This window comes from Tripterygium wilfordii, chromosome 22 (assembly GCF_013401445.1).
Source record: "Tripterygium wilfordii isolate XIE 37 chromosome 22, ASM1340144v1, whole genome shotgun sequence".
NCBI classification, from domain to species: Eukaryota; Viridiplantae; Streptophyta; class Magnoliopsida; order Celastrales; family Celastraceae; genus Tripterygium; species Tripterygium wilfordii.
In genome coordinates this window covers 12,134,814-12,157,032 of record NC_052253.1, presented here as the reverse complement: position 1 = coordinate 12,157,032, position 22,219 = coordinate 12,134,814, and the positions used below count along the sequence as shown (strand labels likewise).

General features: G+C 37.3%; 2 protein-coding genes across 4 annotated transcripts; one reads left to right on the top strand and one right to left on the bottom strand.

Moving 5' to 3' along the window:
• Positions 1-335: 335 nt before the first annotated feature.
• Positions 336-17,647, bottom strand: LOC119991610 (rho GTPase-activating protein 7-like). Of its 2 annotated transcripts, none has more exons than XM_038837970.1 (23): positions 17,372-17,647; positions 16,995-17,259; positions 15,778-15,814; positions 15,473-15,549; positions 14,212-14,282; positions 14,057-14,135; positions 13,695-13,839; positions 13,459-13,578; positions 12,044-12,121; positions 11,863-11,918; positions 11,707-11,776; positions 11,319-11,406; positions 9,369-9,612; positions 7,951-8,172; positions 6,417-6,794; positions 5,255-5,304; positions 3,340-3,400; positions 3,170-3,253; positions 2,439-2,552; positions 2,179-2,348; positions 1,856-1,925; positions 995-1,210; positions 336-892 (listed from the first exon to the last, which is right to left on the bottom strand). In XM_038837970.1, the coding sequence occupies exons 2-23, from the start codon at positions 17,049-17,051 to the stop codon at positions 710-712; spliced, it is 2,670 nt and encodes an 889-aa protein (XP_038693898.1). In that variant the 5' UTR covers positions 17,052-17,259; positions 17,372-17,647; the 3' UTR covers positions 336-709. The 2 variants fall into 2 exon arrangements, with proteins under 2 accessions (XP_038693898.1, XP_038693899.1); XM_038837971.1 differs by having other exon boundaries at positions 995-1,201; positions 17,372-17,639.
• Positions 17,648-19,768: 2,121 nt separating this feature from the next.
• LOC119991614 (pentatricopeptide repeat-containing protein At1g62350-like) lies at positions 19,769-22,058 on the top strand. 2 transcript variants are annotated; one of them, XM_038837977.1, is made up of 2 exons: positions 19,769-20,116; positions 21,429-22,058. In XM_038837977.1, the coding sequence occupies exons 1-2, from the start codon at positions 19,826-19,828 to the stop codon at positions 21,726-21,728; spliced, it is 591 nt and encodes a 196-aa protein (XP_038693905.1). In that variant the 5' UTR covers positions 19,769-19,825; the 3' UTR covers positions 21,729-22,058. The 2 variants fall into 2 exon arrangements, with proteins under 2 accessions (XP_038693905.1, XP_038693904.1); XM_038837976.1 differs by having other exon boundaries at positions 19,773-20,116; positions 21,312-22,058.
• Positions 22,059-22,219: the final 161 nt, after the last annotated feature.

The following is a 22,219-nucleotide window of genomic DNA, read 5'->3' as shown; positions in this document are numbered from 1 at the left end:
CAAAAGAGAGTTTTAACATTTAAAATAAAAACAAAAACCCATAAATAAACTATCAAATTATCCATTAACAAAAAATGAAAGAGTAAAAGAGTTGAATTTCAGCTTGACCGTGGGTTAATTGCCGTTTTAAGGATTAAACCTGAGTTTGATCGTGGTTTTCTCGGTCGAACCGGCAGTACAATCCATTGTTAAAAACTGTGCTTTGACTGTGGTTTTCTCAGTCGCACCGGCAATATAATCCGTTAATAAAAACCGTGCTTACAACTAGAGGAGCCACAAATCACCAAGTAAGAAGTCAGTTAATAAATGGTTCATCATCAGGTAAAGAAAAAAAATAACAGCTTAAAGCATTTCATTCTCATGCATATAGAAAGAACAGTCCCAAGTGATTATACAGGCTGCTAAAAAAGTGTATATATTTCTAGCCATTCAATACACATCTCACCTACTATTGACACAAAACTAATCACATGTTTCTCTGTTTACTATGTCTAGCAAGAGGAAGAAATAAGCAAGGTTTCAGAGAAAATATTTCACTGGAAGAGACTTCCATCAACTAAATCAAATCACCTTCTAAACAGAAATGGAGCTCAATTAAATTAGAATAATATCAAAAAGGCGAGGGAGGGTACGAGGGATTCAGAGCTATACAACAAAAGAAACAAATCCTTCCTTTCCAACTCATTGGGTGAGCATATCATCTAGTGTCTCAGTTCCATGGAGGGGATGACGGTCTGTAGATGAAATCCTGAGATGCAGTGCCATAGTTTAAGTCAAGGTTGTGGAGTTGTTCCATGAGCTGAGAACGCCTTTCCTTGAAGAAATCTAGACGAGTTGTTAATTCTACCAAAGCAGAAGAAGTGGCTGGTGGATGTCGAGGGTAATCCAACACCTGTGTCCAATGTGGCAATGTCAACATACTGGGAACATGTATAAATCTGGTGATCATCTTTCAACTCAACAAATTAATCCGGCAGTAAAAACAAATGCCTACCTCTACTGCTCTTGAAGTGGAGGGAGCAGAGGCAGAATCAACGCCATAAAGCTCATCTACTGACATGTTTACAGATGTCTCAGCAAATTTGGGGTCAGCCACGCTCGTTGAATCAGTAAATTGCTTCCGAGAAGATTGCCTGTTACTGCCACCATTTGCCAATCCTTGTCCTTTGACATTCCTCCAGTCTGCTCCCGACAAACTCTCCTGCAACAGCTAAATAAAATTTTATTAAAGAAAAGGATTTTTTTTTGGGCAGGCGGGGCTAAGGGTGTTACAATATGACAATTGAAAGCCTTTGTATCAAAATTCATTAACTCACTCGAGATATACAACCAATTTCTCATTCACCGCATCACGGATCGCTAGGTGGAAATTCTAGATCTCTTGATTGCTTAATGTACAAGAATATCTAATCTCTAGATAAAGGCTCACCATCGGGTGTACGACACAAAAATCGAAATAATTAGGAAGTCATTGGCATTTTTCTTTTGAATGTTAAAAGGCTTCTAGAAAAGACACCAAGTTGTTTGGGACAAAAGCTTTGATGATCGTTACAGAAGGGCCACAAGGGGTGCCAGATCATGATCATCAACAAGACAAGGTATCAATTATATCAAAGACGATGCTTTCATTTGCATTAGCATTCCCACTGCCAAAAACTTGGATCATAATCAGTTCTAACAAGTTATTAGCTTAATTATAGCAACTATTGCAGTGGCAACAGCCATCATGAACCAGGAACATGAGAGGCAACTTGGGGAGTGAATGAGATGGAGTGGTTTCTCCCCCTTCAAAAAATTAAAAGTGCATTCTGATAAAACATAACCAACATATGCTCAGGTTAGTGTGAAAGCCTACCTCAGTTCTTTGTTTTCTTTCATGATTAACAAAAGCAAGGGTCGCATCAAAATCTTGCTGAAGAAACCTCCTGCATACGTGAACACAGTAAAAGGTCATAATTAGGATTTGATGAAGCAATTTTCAGGAGTATGGCAAAGATTCACCTTCATCTTTGTTCATAACAAACGCATTCAATTAAAGCAATTACATTTTGTAAGAAACTTTTGTTGTTTGATCCTTCAATACTTCTGAACTCATGACCGAAAGCACGCACTTAGCTTCAACTGTTGACTCTATAAGCTAAGTAAATCAAAAAGATTACAGTTTTTCTCAATACTCACTGGTGAGAAGTAGGATTTTGAACATGCTGGTATCGGTCAGATGACTCAGAGAGGGAACCATAGTGATGCTGTCTTTGCTGATTAAGTTGATGGTGGAGCTCAGCAACTTTCTGCTTCAACCTGGCAATGTCTGCTTCGGCAAGAGCAATCTCCTCAAGCTCAGCCCTTGTCTTCACATCAATTTAACTTGTAAGAGTATGCACATAATAATTGAATGGGGGAAAACGATAAGTAAAAAGCTCCTTTAAGATGTTACAAACTTTAGAATCCATGCTGCGTGAACTGGAAAATTGTCCAGAAGACATGCTCAACCCAACTTCTAAGGCAGCTCTAAGATCTCTTTCGGCTTGCAGCTGCTCTTGCAGTCTGGATACCTGTAAAGGCAATTGACAAGTTAGCAGATACAAGGTGTAAAAAGCCTACCTAATTACTTTTCACATGACAGGTAGGCAGCCACTTTTTCAAAGCATTCTTTATTGTATGAGTCTCTCTCTCTCTCTCTCTTTCTGGGGAAGATACTCAAGTTAAAACAACCTCAATGTAAATTTGTAACAGAAAATTAAGCAAATAATACACTGAATCACAAATTAAGCAGCAGCACTGATAGCCAACTTGAACTAGATGGCACTTACTTCTACCATGTCCCATCATAGGAGCAAGAAGACACTAGTAAGAATGCTCCACTTTTCCGACAACAACCGAAGTAATTTAAAATAGTTTAAGGTCAAACTCATTAGCTAATTATGATCATTAGTTGAAAGATATAATCTAACAAACAGAGTCTAAAACATATATTTTTTTCAAACCTGACATCCAATCTGCATAATTAACATATTTTAAACAAGCATTCGTCCAGCTTTCTAGGCTTCTAATGCATCTATATTTAACACTTCATGTCAAAAGGTAATCAAAGAATGGGAAGAAAACGATGCCGATGAGAAAAAGTAACTCGTAGAAAGAAAATAAATATCTGTGGATTGAGAGAACTTACATCTTGTTCAAGTGCCAAGCGACGCTCATGCAAGGCTTGCTTTCTTCTCTCCAAGCTAGCTTGCAAAATTGCATTTCCCCGAGCCTATAATAAATGGCCAGTCCTCTCAGTAACAACATCAATATTCCATAATCTCGAAGAGACAAAAAAAGTTAATACAAAAAGGTTACCTCCTTTGCGATCCTATGCCTCAAGTCATTCTTTGTGATTTCAAGCCTCTGAATAGCTAGCCTACAATCAACACACCAAATTAGAACTAATTGCTTTCCTAACATCAACCACGTTAAATAGAAGAAGTTGAATTAGCTAAGAATCTATTCATATTTGTTGGATACTTGCAACCCAATGCTGATGATGTGAACACAGAAGTTGAGCCCGTAGCCAGGACTTGTCTGAAATTTGAACGATTACTTAACAAATGCATTATTAGAAGTTAAATGCTATGAAGAATGAGGGGGAAAACAGTAAAATGATGACGTTGATAACAGCACTATCATTGCTGCAAACATTTGACAAAGGCCTAAAGTATTCTAAAACTTTCTACCGCAAAAGAAATTTTTTAATATTTGAGGGGAAAGATAAATTTTAAAGAAATGAATGAATTCTCATGGCATTGATGTATCAGCCATAAGAAGTCATCGTATTTGCGGCCACCATAGCTGCTTAAGATCAGTGTTTATTAACAACCATATCCGCAGAAAGATTATAAATCCCAAGGAATTCAATATCAAGCTTTATATTTCCACCAATTGAATATCTCATCTGGGGCTTCCACTCATTGGATTTCCATTTGAATGCACAGATTAAAACAAGTAAACTCAGGCACATACAAATAGAGCTAACTCAGAAAACAAGAGAGAAAAAACTACATGTAACGTCCCATTTAAGGAATTTCAAAGTTTTCCCACCACCACACAGATTACCTTGTAGCATTGAGTAAGAATAATGGAGCTAGGTTTACAATGGTTCATGCATAACACAGTGGCTGACATGTGGAGGAGAATTGCATTAATTAACATAGTTGAAGAAGGCGCTCTGATTCCATGTAGGAAAAAGAACAATATCTATACATTCAGGTAAAAGATTAATACAAAAGTCACTCTTCAATCTGTGGTCACAAGAATTGACAAATGCACTTTCTACCCTCCAGAGATAAGTTTTAAAGCCTGAGACAACCAAATCATCTTTGGACAAGCTGGAAAAAAGTCTCCCTATGTTTAAACTATGAATTCGAAAAAAGCATATGCGGTTATTTCTAAATAATAGTTTCCACTTTCAGTAAATCGGCATACGTGCATATCATTGGACCTGCAGCTTAAAATCACAACTGATCATTCTTGATATTCCAAGGTAAAATGAAAAACAGCCCTAGCTGAAGTGATCAAGCTCCTCACTGCCCTACCTAAGGGCAGGGATTCAAATCCCCATCCCCATTGAATAATCAAAACAAGAAATTCGAAGGAGGTCTGGGGGAAGAGTATAGTGGATTATTTGGAAAGTTATGAAAGCATACCGATGACATACTTGTCACCTCATGTTTCTAAACTCCAGAAGACACGGGTTCCATTCCCACTATCCGCCTAGGGTACAGATTTATATAAGAAATCCTAGATACTCATCAAATTAATATCAAAAGAAACTCAATATTAAGAAGTTGGGTAATAATGGCATAAATTTAGGGATATTGATGGCAATAAAGTAGGGTCGACTGTTATGTATATTAACTGTATAAGTATTGCTCAATATGCACAGTTATTAGATAGATCACATAGAATATATACTTTCCTTAGTGGCCGATTCTAGTCCTGTAAATCAGCCATTTCTTAGGCAGATTATAACCCTGTAAATCAGCTATTTATTAGGCAGATTATAGATCATCATTGTCAAGTTATATATCATGAAAGACTCCAAAGGAGAGAGGACAAGTTTTCCTTGTCTCAAACTATTGTGTATTTTGACAGTGTTAACATTGAGTTTCTTTTACTATTGATGACAGGATGTGATAAGAACCATAGAGCAATAGGATTTGATTCATATCAAAGCACATATTAACAATGTAAAGAGAAAGTACATAATATTTCTTACTCTTCTTCTCCAGATGAACCAACTGATTCCACCGAGGGTGTCTTCCTAGCCTGTAAAAAAATCGATAGGAACGTTCAGATGCCAAACAATTGTATTCCAATAATCAAGGACAAGATTAGACCCCTCATGTTTTCTTTCCTACCAAACAACGAAGGCATATAAAACATCCGGCACAAGAAAAGGCTGCAGTATGTAACACTATAGGTTAATTCGGAATGAATGTCATGAAACGAAGACACCAAAACCCTTGTACTAGAATAGTTGTTTTCCATCTTGACCATTCTTATCTACCATAAGAGTGTTCACTGTGATCAAGCCCTCCTGAAAGCTCAAAACTAAATAAAATAGCTTTATCATGCTAATAACCCGTCATTCAAATCACAGGCCAGGTGTGTAGCAACTTCAGCATCCAATGAAGTCCCACAAATCATTTATGCATTGAAGTTCATAAGGAAATTTGACCTTTTGGTACTGGAATGACTGATTAGTGATTATTCATTGTTTCTTTCTTTCTTCTCTTTTTTCTCTCTTTTCTTTGGCGATAAAATTTAAATTGATATATAATTTTAGCTGCAAGCATTATGCATATACATGCATACATAGAATCAGATATAGCTATATAGATGTACCTAAGGCTATATTCAATAAACTAGTCACTCTGATGGAAATCCTTAACACCATCCCTCCAGACCAACTCATGGAGCAACATAAAGTTGCAAAAAATATTCCAAAGCCTAGCAATAGAGCGCAAAAAACAGAAAAACACTATGAAAGGCACAAGTAGGATTAGCAGCAGTACTAGAAAAGGTAAATCATCCCTGTTAACTGCTTTCTAGGTAAGCATAATTAACGTGACATCAATTAGCTCAAGAGGGACAAATAGAAAGTAACAAAAATAGCACTAGCATGGATGCACATATGACCCAGGAACAAAAGTGTAACAGAAGTGAAACAATCAATCATATGAATAAAACAAAACTAAACAAATGTACAAGAAAGACAACAGAACAGAAAAATAACAATGAAGTTTTGAAAACCTTCCAATAGATTTTAGCCGATTAATCATATAAGAAATCTCGTACCAACATTTTTGTTCAAATATATCATGTTATGCATGTAATCAAGAGTCCTCATAACAGAAATGCATCAAGTTATGGCATACGCTGTTCCTTCCCCAAAATGTTGATCGCTTAGGATTTAGATTGGAGACCGTAACTTTTCCCGCTGGCTTCTCTGTAGATGACTCTAGTCCAGAAACAGGTGTAGGATGCCCAGGATCCATTAACGCTAGAATCTCCCCCATTGATTGGTAAGATTCTCCACCCGGTAAAACACTTGATATGTCTGTCTCATTTATCGAATTTTCATTTCCTTTATCTAGTTTACCTTGTTGCTCTCCTTTATCTAGTTTACCTTGTTGCTCTAACAGTTGAACATTAGAGTCTTTCATCTGTACAGGATCAACAGGCAAACTTGAACTCGCAGCTCGAGCATTATTGTCTTTAGGTGATCCAACATCTGAATCATTACCCTCAAAGGCCTGAATTCATAAAAGTTAGCTGAACACATCAATTGAAAAAAAGATGCAACACAACTTGATTAATATTACAATGACCATGAACAAAGCGCAAATATTATTCTAGTGAATCTCCACATCTATCTAGAGCAACAACCATAGCCATGATGGCACGGTGGATGGTTACGAAGGTTCCCAAAGACGGGTGCAGCTAGATGAAATGTTTGAACCAGAGCAGTCAGATGATGCTTAACACCTAAAACAGTATGACCCATTATAGCATGCTATCCATATCAAAATGAAACAACAATGGACTATGCATAAAGGTCAAGCAGCAAACCAACTCAGGAACCAAGTTCAGAACAAATCTACATTATGCTGATAAACAGGTAGATGCTAGAGAAGACTTAATTTAAAATGCTGATAAAAAGGTAGATGCTAGAGGAGACTTGCTTTCATAGTTCTAAATTAATCAGATGAGACTGATTTAATGGATCTTCCGGTGACCCAACTCAAAAATAACATATATTTTGCAAACTAAATGTATACTTGACCAGTTGACCCAAGAGAATCTGTGATTGTAACTACCACATAGAACATCATTCTAGAGCAAAATACAGCATCAGATCTTAAAGCAAGAACAACATTTCTCTTGCAACGGAAAGGAAATTCACAGGAGACAAACTTTGATGCTAATATAAATGCTTTTAGATGACTAGAGTATGATCTTGCTTCGAATTCTTCAAAAATCCAAGAGGACACTTTTGCGTAACCATATATTAACAATGTTTGTCGAATTCTTTCATCCAGTAAAGGAATTCCATACAAGTGATTTAGTTTAAGGAGCTGAACTTTACTGTTAGCCACCAGTGAATGACCACATCCACATCAGGGCTTTTTTGAGGATCAAATTGCTAACCCTGAAAGCAACAATAGAGACTGATGGCAAGATGCATCATTTCTGGTACTGTATCCAGCGTGAATGATCAAAATTACAAGCATCAAATTACTCCCAATAGACCACAACAGCAGATTGAGAATTATAAGATAAGTAGTTTGATATCATTATAGGTCATTATAGGTAGAATTGGGTGAGTGTGAGCAAATGGACATGTAATGGAAGGAGGAATTTAGTAGGTGAGGGTGGAGGGTGGGGAAGAGAGAGAGAGAGAGAGAGAACCTTATAGTCATAAAGATCACTGCCAGCATAACCACTGCTCTCACTCAATTTTCCGCTGAATACACGGCCCAGGTCGTCATCTGTATCTTGATCAACTTCATTTTCTGCATCATGGAAGCCATTATCTTTCATATCAAGATTCTCGTCATCAGTTGAATCTTCACTACCACTGATTGCAATCCGAGAATCAGCTGAAATAGAACATCTTTGTAGATTTTCATCCTGTAACAAGAACAGATTACTAAGCACCACCATTGTGAACCATGTCAAAAGCAATGGCTCTAAACTTCATTGAAGTTAAACGGAAATTACTAATGCATTAAAGTTGAATCATGTGAACAATGTTGGCACCACAAATGAAGACTCAGGAAAGGAAATCTAGTAATGTACACAGCCTTGCTGCATCACTGGGAAACTGTTTTTTGTAATCTGAATCTGTGACAAATAGGCTGCAATGAAGCAACTTTGGCACCACGCAAAAGTTTGCTCTCATAGGTCAAACCTAGTGCACGAGACACCCAACACAATTACAGAATATTTTTAAGAAAAATCAAGGTGCTTGAGATCTAAACATGGAAGTATGGAACATTTTTTTACTTTTCCAATATCAACAAAACCACATCCGAAAGGAATTAATCATTCATGAATCTCAACAAAGGTTAATAGATGCTACCTTTGCAAATAGAAACGATAATTGGTTATGCAAAGTCCTTAAATGCCAGAGCTTAAAAAGCCATAAACATGCATCTCAACAAGGAGAGATATAAGTTGTTAGCCTATTTCTAGACCGATATGTAAATATAGGGGTGAAAGGAATAATTTCCATTTTAGAAATGTTAGAATATATATATAAAAGGTGTGAAACGCCCCAAACCAAAAGTTAACTTATTGGGTTGAATGACAAAGTAACTATTCTTAACATGGTATTGGAGCGAGATGTTTCAAATCTTAACTTCCGCAATTTAAACTTCTATTTATCATTGCCCCAAATGTGGGCCTTTGTGTGTTTGTTGTTGCCCTAGTTTGGGTCTTGTTTGTTGTGCACGTGTTGGGTCGTCGGAGTTGTCCAGCCCACACGTGGGGGAGTATTAGAATATATATATATATATATATATAAAAGGTGTGAAATGCCCCAAACCAAAAGTCAATTTATTGGGTTAAACGGCGAAGTAACTAATCTTAACAAGAAGTTTGGCCCATTTGTGGAGTCAGTTTTATGTTGTTGCTGATATTTGCCCAAAATGGATAGATATTTTGGCTAGTAATGGAGCAAAAACAATTCTATTTTCAATACATGCTATGCCAAACTTCATTCTGTTATCAGGTAACGCAATCCCAAGGTTGACCATAAATTGTAGCAAGTAAATGAAACAGCATTCAGTTCCTAGATCAAAAAACTCAAGCTGTGAGTAACTTACATCAAAAATATTCTCATATTCCTCCAAAAGAGTTGTGACAATGGCTTGAGCATTGTTAGCAGCATTAGCAGCAGCAAGAAGCTGGGCAGAATCATCACCATTAACATCGTAGTCATCCTCCAACTCACATTCACCAGCTAACAGAGGACGTAAGAGCAAGGGTGCCATGCAAGTAGCCACAGCAGATGCAGTCATTTGATTCTCATGAGCTTGAGAAGAGACTGTATGCATCATCTTCAGAATTCTGCAAACCAAGCATGTCAAAAAACCCGTCCAAGCAAACAAGAATTTTTTCTAATGAAAACAAGTTGAGAATCTAAAAGGTAGTTGAAGAAACTCTAAACATTTTCCCACATTAGATAGGCAAGTAACAAGCTAGCCAATAAATATTGTTAAGATTAGTTATTTTGCTAACTTGTTGGTTTGGGACATTTTACATTAGTTATATTATATTCTAACACTCCCCCTCACGTGTGGAATCAACAACTCCGACGACCCAACACATGCAGTCGTGCACAACAAACAAGGCCCAACACTAAGGCTACTCTCATAAAGGTCCACACTTGGGACAACAAGAAATGGGGTTTAAATTGCAGAAGCTAAGGTTTGAACCCAAGACCTCTTGCACTGATACCATGTTAAAATTAGTTACTTGTTGCGTTGAATGGCAAAGTAACTAATCTTAACAAATATAACCACTACAAAATGCACATTTCTCAAAGTGTTGAGCACCTATTAATAAGATACACCCCATAGTTAAAGCTCTTCCAAAAACCCTTAAATGCTAAAAAATGCTAATCTTCTTTACAATAAAAATGTGAAACTTTTTTCATAACATTTAAAGCAGATGCTCAACTGGTACCTAAGACTCCAAGGAATGTAGGAAATAAACAAAATAAATTACTAGATAAAATTTCAGAAAGAAACCTTAACATGAAATTATTAAAGTTCCATCTTCCAACCATTGTCCACATAAAACAGAAACATGGTCTGTTTCATAGAAAACCTTTTTCCTGTTATCTTCAAAGATGTTGACAGAGATAAGATGCAGTACAGTTCTCTATCATGGATTCTCTCTCTTTTGATTTTGCAAGTTCTTTTCAATGCATCAAATTTAGTCAAAACCAACACTCTTGCATTGCTGTCTTCGCCGCATGACACTTCCTTAAGAATTTCTGATCCTCAAGACGTCCAAATTCAAAACCAACATGAGAAGCTACTTTAGACCTCTTTGATTTGGATCTTAACATGCAGCTTCAACATCCCCCCCCCCCCGGCGCCAAATAAATAGATCATCTATGGTTCCAGGAAATTAATTTTGTCAGTATTAGATCATCTTCCTTGTATAGCCATTTACCTACTTTTCCACATATACCGAAGTGCGTAGAGGATCATTTGCAACCCAATATTACTACTCATATTCAAGCTACACCTCTCACTACAGCACAAACGAAAATCAAGCATTATTCTACAATATGAAGTCTCAAGCAGGTGAATTATGACAATATAGTTTATCCTATAAGCAACAAATATCAAGAACAAAATTAGATACAGGTAACTTCAAAATAAAATTTCAAAGTTATGTATTGGTTCTCTCTCCTTCCTGTTCTCTTAAACAATCGTCATTAGTAAGGAAGGTTCATAATTTTGCCTTCCCATTAGATGGAAAAAAAACCCACACCCAGTGTCCAAATTGCATGAATTCCCAAATAAAATTGTGTGTAAGCAAAAGCTGGCCTTTCATTTGTTTTCCTGCTCATCTGACTGCAAAATCTCCCTCACTATCCAATTTCACATCCATCACTGAGGAATAACATGTTTTCTCTTACGATAACTCTCGCAAATTACAATGAAATTGCATAGACTCAAAACAAAGAAATTTCAAAGCAGCTAGAGATTCAAATGGGACCTTGCAAAACCTATCATACCAAAAAGACAGGGAAAGATTACCTCTGTAATAAACGACGGTTAGGTTCAGGAAATGTATCCAATATAGCAGAGCGGATTGCATTAATCCGTGCTTCTTTCCGATCAATTTCTTACCAAACAGAACAGCAAAAGTAAATAGATAAATAAATATCAACATTGACTGTGACATTTAAAAGATAAGAAAATAAAAATAAAAGGGCTAAAAATGAAATCCAAATATGCCACTATGAAAAATGGCCAAAAAGTAAATGCAACCAAGCACCTCCCAAACAAATTAATCAGAGAACTTTCCAAACAAAAATAGCAAAGCTCTTAAAAGCATGCTAGCCCATGTGAACTATAACCTCAGTTATTAAACACAAATTAAATAAATATGTATATAAAAGAAGAAGAACTTAAAGGAACTTACTATAAGCATCTAGTAAAGCAGTACAGCAAGATGCTGGAACTGGTGATGATGGTAGCTCCCTAAGAACATGCTACAAAAGAAAAATGTCAGGTTTAACATTGGACCCATGGCATTCATCTAATATTCACAGATGCATCTGCTAGTGGTGTAGAATACCTTGACACAGTCACCAACGACATGAGCATCTTCATCAGATTCAAATTCAGTCCTGCCTGGAAGTTTAGGGGGAATATAAGAAAAGGAGATCCCCAATTCATAAGGCATCACATACTGCAAACCAAAACTTGGTTTCACCCCCTCTTCCCTTCTCTCTTACAAAGCAGATAAGAAAATTTACCTTGCTCATAATCATGAACTCTACGCTCCACTACCTCCACATCTGCAGACTGCCGTAAAATTCCTTCAACTTTAGTTCCTGTTTTAATTATAAACAAAAAAAATATTTATTGAGAAAACATCACAAGACAACCCCATAGAAAGGCAAAACAGACAAAGAATGGTTAGATGGAAATAGATTGAAATAAAAATAAACTTCCCATATTTGGGCCTTTATAGCAAAAATCACCAGACTCTTTAATGAACTCTTAACAATTCCAGAATGATCGAAAGAAGAAAAAAAAATTCACAGTGATTCTAGCACTATTTACGAAATGTTAAAATGAATGAAGTAAATACCGTGTTAAATCTCTGTCAAAAAGACAAAAGTCATTGTGCATGGCATCCACTTAGGCACTTACTATATAAACCGGCTTGAACCAAAACAATCTTGCTGAAATATTATAAAGATGATGATAAAGTAACAAAAGGTAAGGTTTTTAAATATCTTGGCTCAATTTCCCGAGATGACGAAGATATTAGTGAAGATGCAGTTAATAGAAATAAAAAAATAAAAAAAAAGTGGATGAAGTGGAGGGGGATGAAGTTGTTGTGCACGTGTTGGGCTATTGGATTGCCCTGCCCACACATTAGAATATGTATAAATGATGTGAAATGTCCCAACCCAACAAGTTAACTTATAGAGTTGTATCGCAAAGTAACGAATCTTTAACAGACAAGAATCTTTCCACTAGAAGTTTACAATACATGAGCCCTGCATGACCAAAATCCCAAAATTGCGGACTCAGTTCATAGAGGACTAAACATCTTTCAATAGCTGGTAAAAAAAGTCTTCATGCATAACAAGAAGTCAATAGATAGGGAAACACAATGTGCTGGGGAAAGCGAAAGCCATATTAATAGAAGGGAAGGAAACTAAAGATAAATGGTTTCATGCACTTTCTGCAAATGAATGCAATTCATAAAATTATAATGGGAGAGACTTACAAATATTTATCTTAAACCAGCATCACTTAAACAAATTGCAATCGTAAAATAACAGGAAACACTCAAATAATACTTGGTTTTGCCAGTCCTTTAAGTGTCAGAAACTACTACATGCATAATGCAACAAAACATTTCAACTCAGCATATTAGTTTTTTCCCCCACAAAGAAACTAGCATTTTAGTTGTTCTCGAGAAAAGAAGGCCCAACAAAGTCCACAATAGGCCCAGCAAAAACCACCACATAAACAGCCAGGGTAAGAAAAAGGGAGGTGAGAGGGACTGAGAGAAGATGGATTCAATGGTTACAGCACCTTGGTTCTCCACAGAATATGCTATTATAGGCAATAAAAAAAAGATATCAAAATAATAGAACATAAGTGGGTAATAGGTAATAAAAATATTAAAGATAAAAGGAGAAATACAACTTACCGAAGTTCTCAAGGAATCGAAGGGCTTTCTCAAGAAATGATGGACCTCCATCAATGTCTTCAAGGGCAAGCAAAATTGGCCTGCCAACGACTAAGGATTTGACTGGCCGCTTATCCCTCCCTGCATAAGATACACAAAATAGGCAAATTCACAAATAAGGAACCAGATGACGGCAGATTAATGAGTGGACATCACATAATAAAATAAAAAACACGACGGAAAAGGACAAACATTACATTGATGGAAAGACCCTTCAATAGAGTCACTTGTGTCACTTCGAAAAATTCCATTGTGTCCCATAACAAGGGCTGCATTTGGTGCTTGTGCAAGGGCATTTTCCAAGGCAGATTTCCACTCATACAAATCCTCTGATGTCTCAGCCTTGAATTAGACAATAAAGGATGCATGAGATAGCAAAGATTTGACATATAAGAAATTAGAAGCAAAGATAATACAAGCTTCTTAATCCACCCATCCCCCCCCCCCTCCCAACAAACAAATAAAAAGAAGAAGAAAACCCCAAAATAAGAAGGAAAAAAACTCCAACTACTCAACCAGAACAAATAAACAAATAAGTAGTAAAAGAAAAGTGAGACACCTTAAGTGTAAATGCTCGGCCATCACGTCCATCAGGAAACAATACAGTCAACAATTTTTTATCCTCTCTAACGACAACACTGCAAAATTAGCAGCAGCAACCATAAGCCTCAATTTTGAAGAATCTACTCAAAAGACAACCATTGATATGCGTACCTCCCAGAATTGTTCAAGTCAATTCCCCCCAAAGTCAGGTTTACCTCACCACCTTTTTGTGGTAGTGCACTCTGTACAACAAGCAAATATATAGTTAGTTTGACTAATTCATAAGACTGAAAACCTATGTATTAAAGGTGAATGAATCTAGCTTGATTGAGCAAGATGTAGGGCCAGGCACAACGTTACTTAATCAACTTTCCTTTCATTTATGTACAAACTCCTGGAGATCAAAAACTCAACCAATTTTCAACTATAAGAGACTTCTAGAAGGAATTAGTGGGACTCCGTCAAGGACAGTAGCGGTACATTCTGGAATCCCATTTCCATTAAACAGAGGCCTGACATAAAATTTTGACTCCATTCATGGGGGATTTAGACAATGGAGAGTTCTCCATAAAAAAAAAAAGGACGATGCAATTGTTTTGAGAATACTGTTGTCACTTTAAAGTTCCCTACTTTCACCAGGATGGTTGGAAGGGCATTTTAAGAGGAGATATGCTTAGAAAAAAAGGTGTTGTTCATGTCAGCTGGTGCCACATGTGCAAGAATAATGGAAAGAACATAAACCATTTGTTAATTTATTGCCCCCGTCGCAAGAGATTTTGGAATTGTATGTTATCCCTGGCTGGAGCCTTCTGGGTGAGGTGATGCCTAATAATGTTCAAGCTCTTATGAGGTGCTAGATTCCAGGCTTTCCATGGACAAATTGGAAGAAGGACTGGAATACTGCTATCCATGGAGTTGCCTGGCGTATTTGATGAGAAAGGAATGAAAGATTCTTTGATTATATGGAAAATGCAGAAGCTAAACTTAAAGAGATCTGGTTTAAAACTACAAACTTTCTGGCTTAAGGAAGGTATCAGAGACACAGGAAAATATAACTGACTTCTTTAAGGACCTACTTCTTACTCTTTGAACTCTTCAGTTTGTTCCAATAACAATACTTACAGAAAACCTAATTGGCTAAATATTTTCCACCTCTCTAAAATTCACCATAAACGATTACCCATTTTTCTCTAGTACAATAAGCGATTATTATTGATTGTAGAGCATTTTGCTCTCCAACCCTCTCATGCAAAGACTCCTTGTGGACCCATTATAAATAGTATGTATAATTGTATATGCAACAACACAAAAAAAAAAAAAAAAAAATTGCAATTACTAGCAGTATCTCAAACAATCAAGAACTCCAAAAATATTTACATGAAAAACTTTTAAAAAAATAATCAATAAACTGAGATAAAGGAGAGATACTGACGGGATCATTTTTAAAGAAAACCAAGGAAGTTCGTGTGAGGATAAACCACCGCTTCTTCCAAGACTTCCATCCTAATCCTGCAAAAATTCAATACTATCTCATATGAGGATTCAATATGCTGATTTCAGTCAGATCCTTCTATTTTTTCTTTTTTTTCATTTATTTTTTTAACTAAATTTCATATCCTCCACAAAACTAAAAGAAAATCATAAAATCTCCCACATTATGTACATCATCAAATTGGTTGGAGGGTCACAAAGGACAGGAAAGATTTCAAAAAGCAAAACCCTTACAATTTTACAAACCTTTTGAAGATATGAAAAGTGGGCCACTCTTGAAGACCTGTCAAGCCATTTCCAAACAGTGGAAACAATAAGCAATCAGTATCTGCCTGGTGTTCAGAAAAACTAAGGAACTAAAGAAAAGCAAATGCGCATGATGAAGGTCCTAGCTAATTCAGTAAGTTTAACAGGACAAGGATACCAGAACTTTTAACTTTACTTCAAAGTTACCGCAGATCAAGTATCAAATAGATTAACTAATAACCACATTTTGGTGTCGCTTGTTTTTTCACCAGTGGATGTTAGCTAGTGATCATACAAGTCAACTCCAAAGAGCATCAAAAGTTCAGAAAATCATAATTTGGAATTCAATTACAGTGGATGGAGATACGGCAAATTTCTGAAATTCAACTTGCTGCAATGGAAAGGAGCTCTTATAATGTTATAAATTTTCCAGATGTTTCACCAACTTTATACCAAACTTCCAGCAATTTTTTGGCTCCATGAATCCCACTTCCAGGTCCAATTTATAAAGCCAATTTGATATATACATAAATAAATAACAACAGCATAAGAAGGGTAGGGGCAGCAAAATAGACAACATTGCATTTGAAACTGAAGTCCACGGAACCCAACTGCTCACCTAAATGGGCAAAACTGTAAATTGTAATCAAACTCTAAAAAAACCGTTAGTTTAGAGTCTGTATCAGAGGCCCAAATCATCTTTCATATGACCGTCTTTTGTTTATGATCCAATACTCACCTACGGTAATTGGCACAGGTTCACTCAATCAAAAAAAGCTCACCACATCAATTGACACACCCAATATTGCATTCGACAAGACAAAAGCAATAGCTAATAAGGTAGATTGGTTGGTGTGACAATGTTAGGAAGAGACTTTAGAACAGTTTCAATCTTATTTCATGTACTAGTCAAACAGCAAATCAAAATCCAACTAATTATGTCTCATTTGCCGAGTTTCCCGTCCATTATATCAAAATTATCATCAAGGAATTCAACAAAAGGGCCATACTACCTCCTTCAGCAAGGGAAACGTTAAAATAGGAAAATCGTTAACGAATTTTAAAATTCCACAAAAGGCCCCAAAATAGAATTTCTATTATGCAAAAAGGCACTTGTTTTTCACTAGTTTTAGAGGACTTCCCAAATAAAACCAGATAGTATATAAGATCCACACTATTATCTTCCTATTCAAGAATGCAACGAAGAGCAGACATACCGTGTTAGAAGCTCCTGGTCGTGGCCGCTCGAAGGAAGCCGCTAAAGACGCCGACATTTTTTGCAGATTAACATTTGAAATTACCACTGCCCGCTCAATCAAACAAACAAGTCGCAGAGAATGCGGAGCATTGTCAATTGAGTATTGACCACGTCGCCGACCTACTCCAATGAGTCCACACAGCGTACGCGAGTCCTGCCTCAGCAGATCGACGACTTGAATCCGGCAGAGATAATCCGGCAAGATCTGAGGTGATAACCAAGCTCTTGGGTTTTTGACGGAATAAGCAACAACAACAACAACAGTAATAATGTCAATAATATCAAAATCATTAAAAAAAAAAAAGAAATAGCACCAACTAAAGCTAACACACTCACCGCCTACATGGATAAATAATTGTAAATAAATACGTTCACGGTTCTCCTCTCTAGTTTTCTCTCGTTTTCCTTCACTTTCTCAGGTTTTCTCTGATATTTTCATTTTCTTTTCGCTTTCTCGCTCGCGTTTGTTTAATGGATTAGGTAGGAATGAATAGTGGTTGCCCATAGTAATACGATAATCAGCAGAGAGAGGTTAGTGAAGGAGGTGTACGAGATCAGATACAACCAGTTCTACACAAACCCTAATTGTTACCAATTACACGATGCAACGTGCACGAAAGACTGAGAGAGAACGTTAGACAACGGTCTTATTGGTCAACAGCGCAAGACTTGCAGAACACACCATAAATTGGAACCTTTTATTTCCTTCCCCTAGGAAAAGACCCCACACTAGACATGTGAATCAAAAAGGAAATAAATTACATTGCGACTAAATGTCATAACACGCGCAACAAGCACGCGCGGTGTTACCGGTGATTGGAGCGTGAGACGGGAGAGTGGGGGGTCTGCAAGTGAGCGAGTATATTTTGTTTCCTAAATTACACTGTAGTAAAACTTGGCAAGTATTGCTCCGTATTCTTGGACAATGCTATAAACCCTCCAAATATCACCCCAAAAATCCTCCAAATATATTTTTAGACAATGCTAGAGACTCCCGAAATATCACCCTCAAAAGTCCCTCAATCTATATGACATTAAAATAACCATTGATTAAAAACATACATATAGGGTATCTACTACACATCCAACACTTCACATTAAATGTGGGTTTTTTGAGAGTCATATTTTGGAGGTCACAAGCATTATACTTTATTTTTTGTCTGCCCCGTTAAAATAGGGGGGGTAAAATCGTACTTTGACTACTTGTCATTAGGCTTTTTTTAGAACAAATACACCACTCAAGCCACTATCCACGGTGGCCCAGTCCTTCAACTGCGCTAGGATAAGGTGGGCTCGACCCAAATAGCACGGCCCAACTATAATATTTATAAAAACAAACAAATGGAAATTATTAAATTAAGCATGTATAGATTGTAGATGTAAGAACCTCCAATAAAAACAAACAAATTGAATTTTTTCAAAAAACACACTCGTTGGAATTAAGCATGTATAGATAATAGATTGTGGATGTGAGAACCTACAATTAAGTAGTCTCGTACTAAGCGGCCAATAATCCTGCAAATATTACATTGGAAACATACTATGAAGCTTGACATCAGTGGAGTGTCGCTCGAGGAAGCTCTGACGGTCAAGTAGCTCGGAGGTTTGTAGTGAAAGAATTGAGAGAGTTTAGAGAGATACCTCAAAAGGTTGGATGCTTTAATGTTGCGAGACCTCTTATATTTATAGACATTTTGTTGAACTATGGGTTGAGGAAAGAGCTTCTCGGGCAATGGGCCCATAGATGGCGGCAGGGGCAATGAGCTTTTCACTGACCTGATTATGGCTCAGGCTGTGGGCAGTGGTGGACTCAGGAATTTGAGTCAGTGTAGGCACAAAAGTATTGCAGGGGTCCGGATTTTTTTTTTTTGTTCGATATGTAATCGATTTATGATTATTGATTGTAAATACAAAAACACATCAACAATAATTCAACGCAATAAGAAGATATATTGTAACATGTCTCTATCCTTTATTTGCAAAGCCAATGATAATTCATATGTAATCCCCAACATAATCAACATTAGTTGCAAATTGAAAACAAAATCAAATGATTGTAAGTATCTCAAAAGGTCATGTGCTTGAAATTTTTTTGTTGAATGTGTAGTGTCACATGAAACAATTTCTATAATTTATGAGGTTGGGTTGGGTCTAAACTAGTTAGTGGATTGAGTAAAAATTAATGGATTGGAGGCATCAATTTTTTTGATTGGGGGCCTTAAATTTTAATTTGATATGTAATTAACTAATTATAGCATAATTAGTATTAAATTTTGTTTTTTCACTTCCACATCGGTCCGCCACTGGCTGTGGGTCTATGGGTTGTAGGTCGACTATGTGGCTTGTGGTTTCTATTGAGTAGATAGCCTAGGTCAAGGGTATATTGAGAAGATAGTCTAGGTCATGGGTCTATTGGGTTCGACCGTGTAACCTTTGCTAAGATAGGACATATGCGGGTTTTGGCCCATACATAGATTATGGAAGCGAAAGCGAAAGCAAAAGCGCGCATATACATTGTGACACGCCATACTGAGGATTGTCTTTGTTTGTTTGATTGGGCCCAAATAGACGGGGCAGTGGACTTGAACTCATGGACTTTTGTCAGTATATGAAAAGAACCAAAGCAAAAGAAAATTTGGGCCCATCATCGGCCTATGTCATGAGTCCAGTTTCCTTAATGGGTCCTCGAGGTCCTGCAGGCCCAACGCAGTGTATTTTATATTTTGCCCTGGGAGCACACGCTTCACTGCACTGCCCTGCCCTGCAGATTGTTCGTGTTGGATTCGATCTATGCTGGGTTTTGCACGCAGGAGCAGAGTCAAGACAGTCTCTTTGCTTTCACAGTTCGTTCGCTCCGTCTCCAGTAATTCGGCTTCGAGCCCTAGCTTGTCGATATGGAGGAGGAAGAAGGAAATGACAAAAGAGGGGTTGTTTGCGGCGAAGGAACTCAAGCGCCTTCGGTCCAATCCCATCCGCCTTGACCGCTTCATCCAATCACAAGTTTCCCGTTTGCTCAGGACGGATCTCCTTGCCGTTCTCGCTGAGTTCCAGCGTCAAGACCAGGTGTTCCTCTGCATGAAGGTAAATCCTATGCTTCCCTATTATTTTTTAAGCTTGTCTGGTGTAAGATGAAGTTCAAAAGAAATGTTAAGCGCATGAAATTTAACGCGATTGTTCATCTTCTTTGTATGATTGGACTTTATTTGTGGCTCCCATTGAAGTTCACACCATTGACAGTGTTGAGAGTAGCAGTGTCAATTTGAATTCTTAGCCAAACTGTGATTATGAGGATGAGAATAACTGCTATACTGAATTTTTTAAATTCTTTTGGGCAGTGGCTTTTTTATTTTTTTTTATTTTCTAGGGGAATAGATGAACAAAGCTTAAGCTGATCTTTCAGACGTACAAGGGGCCAATCTTAAAACTTTAGGGTTTAGGGTTCTACCAGTTTCTGAAACTGAAATTTCTCGAGGCACATTTATGTCACGTTTCATGGATAACTAGGATTTTGTTGGAGCTGCTGACTGAGCAGTTTTTTGTGTGGTAAGCGCGCCTGTTCCAGTGTAATTGAAGATGTGGGTGACTTTGTTGTAACATTTGCACTCACTATGTTACATTCTCTACTGGCCCTTCTTACCAAAGGGAAATTATTGATATAAGCACTTTCTGTCCTATTGATGATTTGAAACTAAAATTCATGGTTTGATTTTTATTGTTAACTGTTTAAGTTTGGTTATGAATAAAACACTGCATGTGTTTAGTAATTGGAAAGGAAAAAAAAAAGATATAGAGGAAGAAGAACATTATAACCGGAGTAAATAGAGCCGAAACATGTTAATATGTCCCTAGAAAATCATGCATCACTTTGGTGTACTCTCAGTTGCAACAGTTGCATCCTGATGGAAGAATTTATGACGTGTGCTACTGCATATTGCTTGAATAGGATCTCACAAGAAGTTGACATACTGGATCCAATGGGTCTGCAAATCTACTTATTAGATGATAATAATGTGACATTTGCCTTCTTTTCTTTGTTCCAATTATGACATGAATCTTCATGAAGTTTGTTGACGGAAGGTGGCTCTCTTTCTATATGTGGTATGTGGTGCTAATAAATAATATGATTGTTGCCTATGAACTCATAAGCTCTTCCCTGATGGTGTAACTCGTCAGTTCCTTGCTTTCGTTCTTCTTCTCTCCTTTCTTTGCTCGAGTAATTGATGTATTTCGCCTGCTGGACTCTTTGTGGTAGCTGACTTTTACTTCTATTCTTCAGCTTTATGAAGTGGTCCGTAAAGAGATATGGTACAGGCCGGACATGTACTTTTACAGAGACATGCTTATGATGCTTGCAAGAAACAAAAATGTTGATGAAACAAAACGTGTTTGGCAGGATTTGAAGAGAGAAGAAGTTTTGTTTGATCAGCATACGTTTGGAGACATCATGAGAGCCTTCTTAGATAGTGGACTACCCTCAGAAGCAATGGCCATATATGATGAGATGAGAAATTCACCTGATCCCCCAATATCTTTACCTTTCCGAGTGATTTTGAAGGGGCTTATCCCTTACCCTGAATTAAGGGAGAAGGTGAAAGATGACTTCTTGGAACTTTTTCCAAACATGATTGTCTACGACCCGCCTGAGGACTTATTTGAAGATGCAAAATGGAGAAGGGAGAGCGAGAGTGATTAGATGGTCGACATGAAACAACGCTCTGTTTTGCTGAAGCTTGGGCAGAAAGGAATTAGAGGCATACATGGCTGAGAGGTCCTTGATGTCTCCAAAGCTCTTTGAATGGGGGGTTTCAAATCTTGAAGGTCAGTGCTCAAAGCATGCATGGCGCATAAAAGACAATTCTTACTTCTGGAATGCTTAGCTCTGTCAGTGTCACCATAATATGTTATTGGATGACTTGCTTTGAGCTTTATGGTACATCCAAGTATGTCTCACAGATTGCAGCATCACTCAAATTGTTTGCTAATCTTTACTAGTATTAGTGAAGTGGAGAATTTGTAGGTCTAAGATTTCCTATTCTGTTTCTGTACTTGATGAGGATGTGGCTTTGTGGAATTTCTGTCGACCTGACATTATCAATTTTACAGCTGTTCTCCAGGAAGTGCGCATGGTCGAAGCATTTCTTGGGTCAGGCTTGAAGGTGAGCCCAATATTTGGACTCAAGCTCG

Coding starts and splice junctions, on each gene's coding strand:
- LOC119991610 (XM_038837970.1), bottom strand. CDS start 17,051: ATGTCGGCGTCTTTAGCGGCTTCCTTCGAGCGGCCACGACCAGGAGCT. Junction 13,579..13,694: donor TGAAGGGTCTTTCCATCAAT/GTAATGTTTGTC, acceptor TATCTTATGCAG/GGAGGGATAAGCGGCCAGTC. Junction 8,173..9,368: donor AATATGAGAATATTTTTGAT/GTAAGTTACTCA, acceptor TTCTTGTTACAG/GATGAAAATCTACAAAGATG.
- LOC119991614 (XM_038837976.1), top strand. CDS start 19,826: ATGCTGGGTTTTGCACGCAGGAGCAGAGTCAAGACAGTCTCTTTGCTT. Junction 20,117..21,311: donor AGGTGTTCCTCTGCATGAAG/GTAAATCCTATG, acceptor TCTATTCTTCAG/CTTTATGAAGTGGTCCGTAA.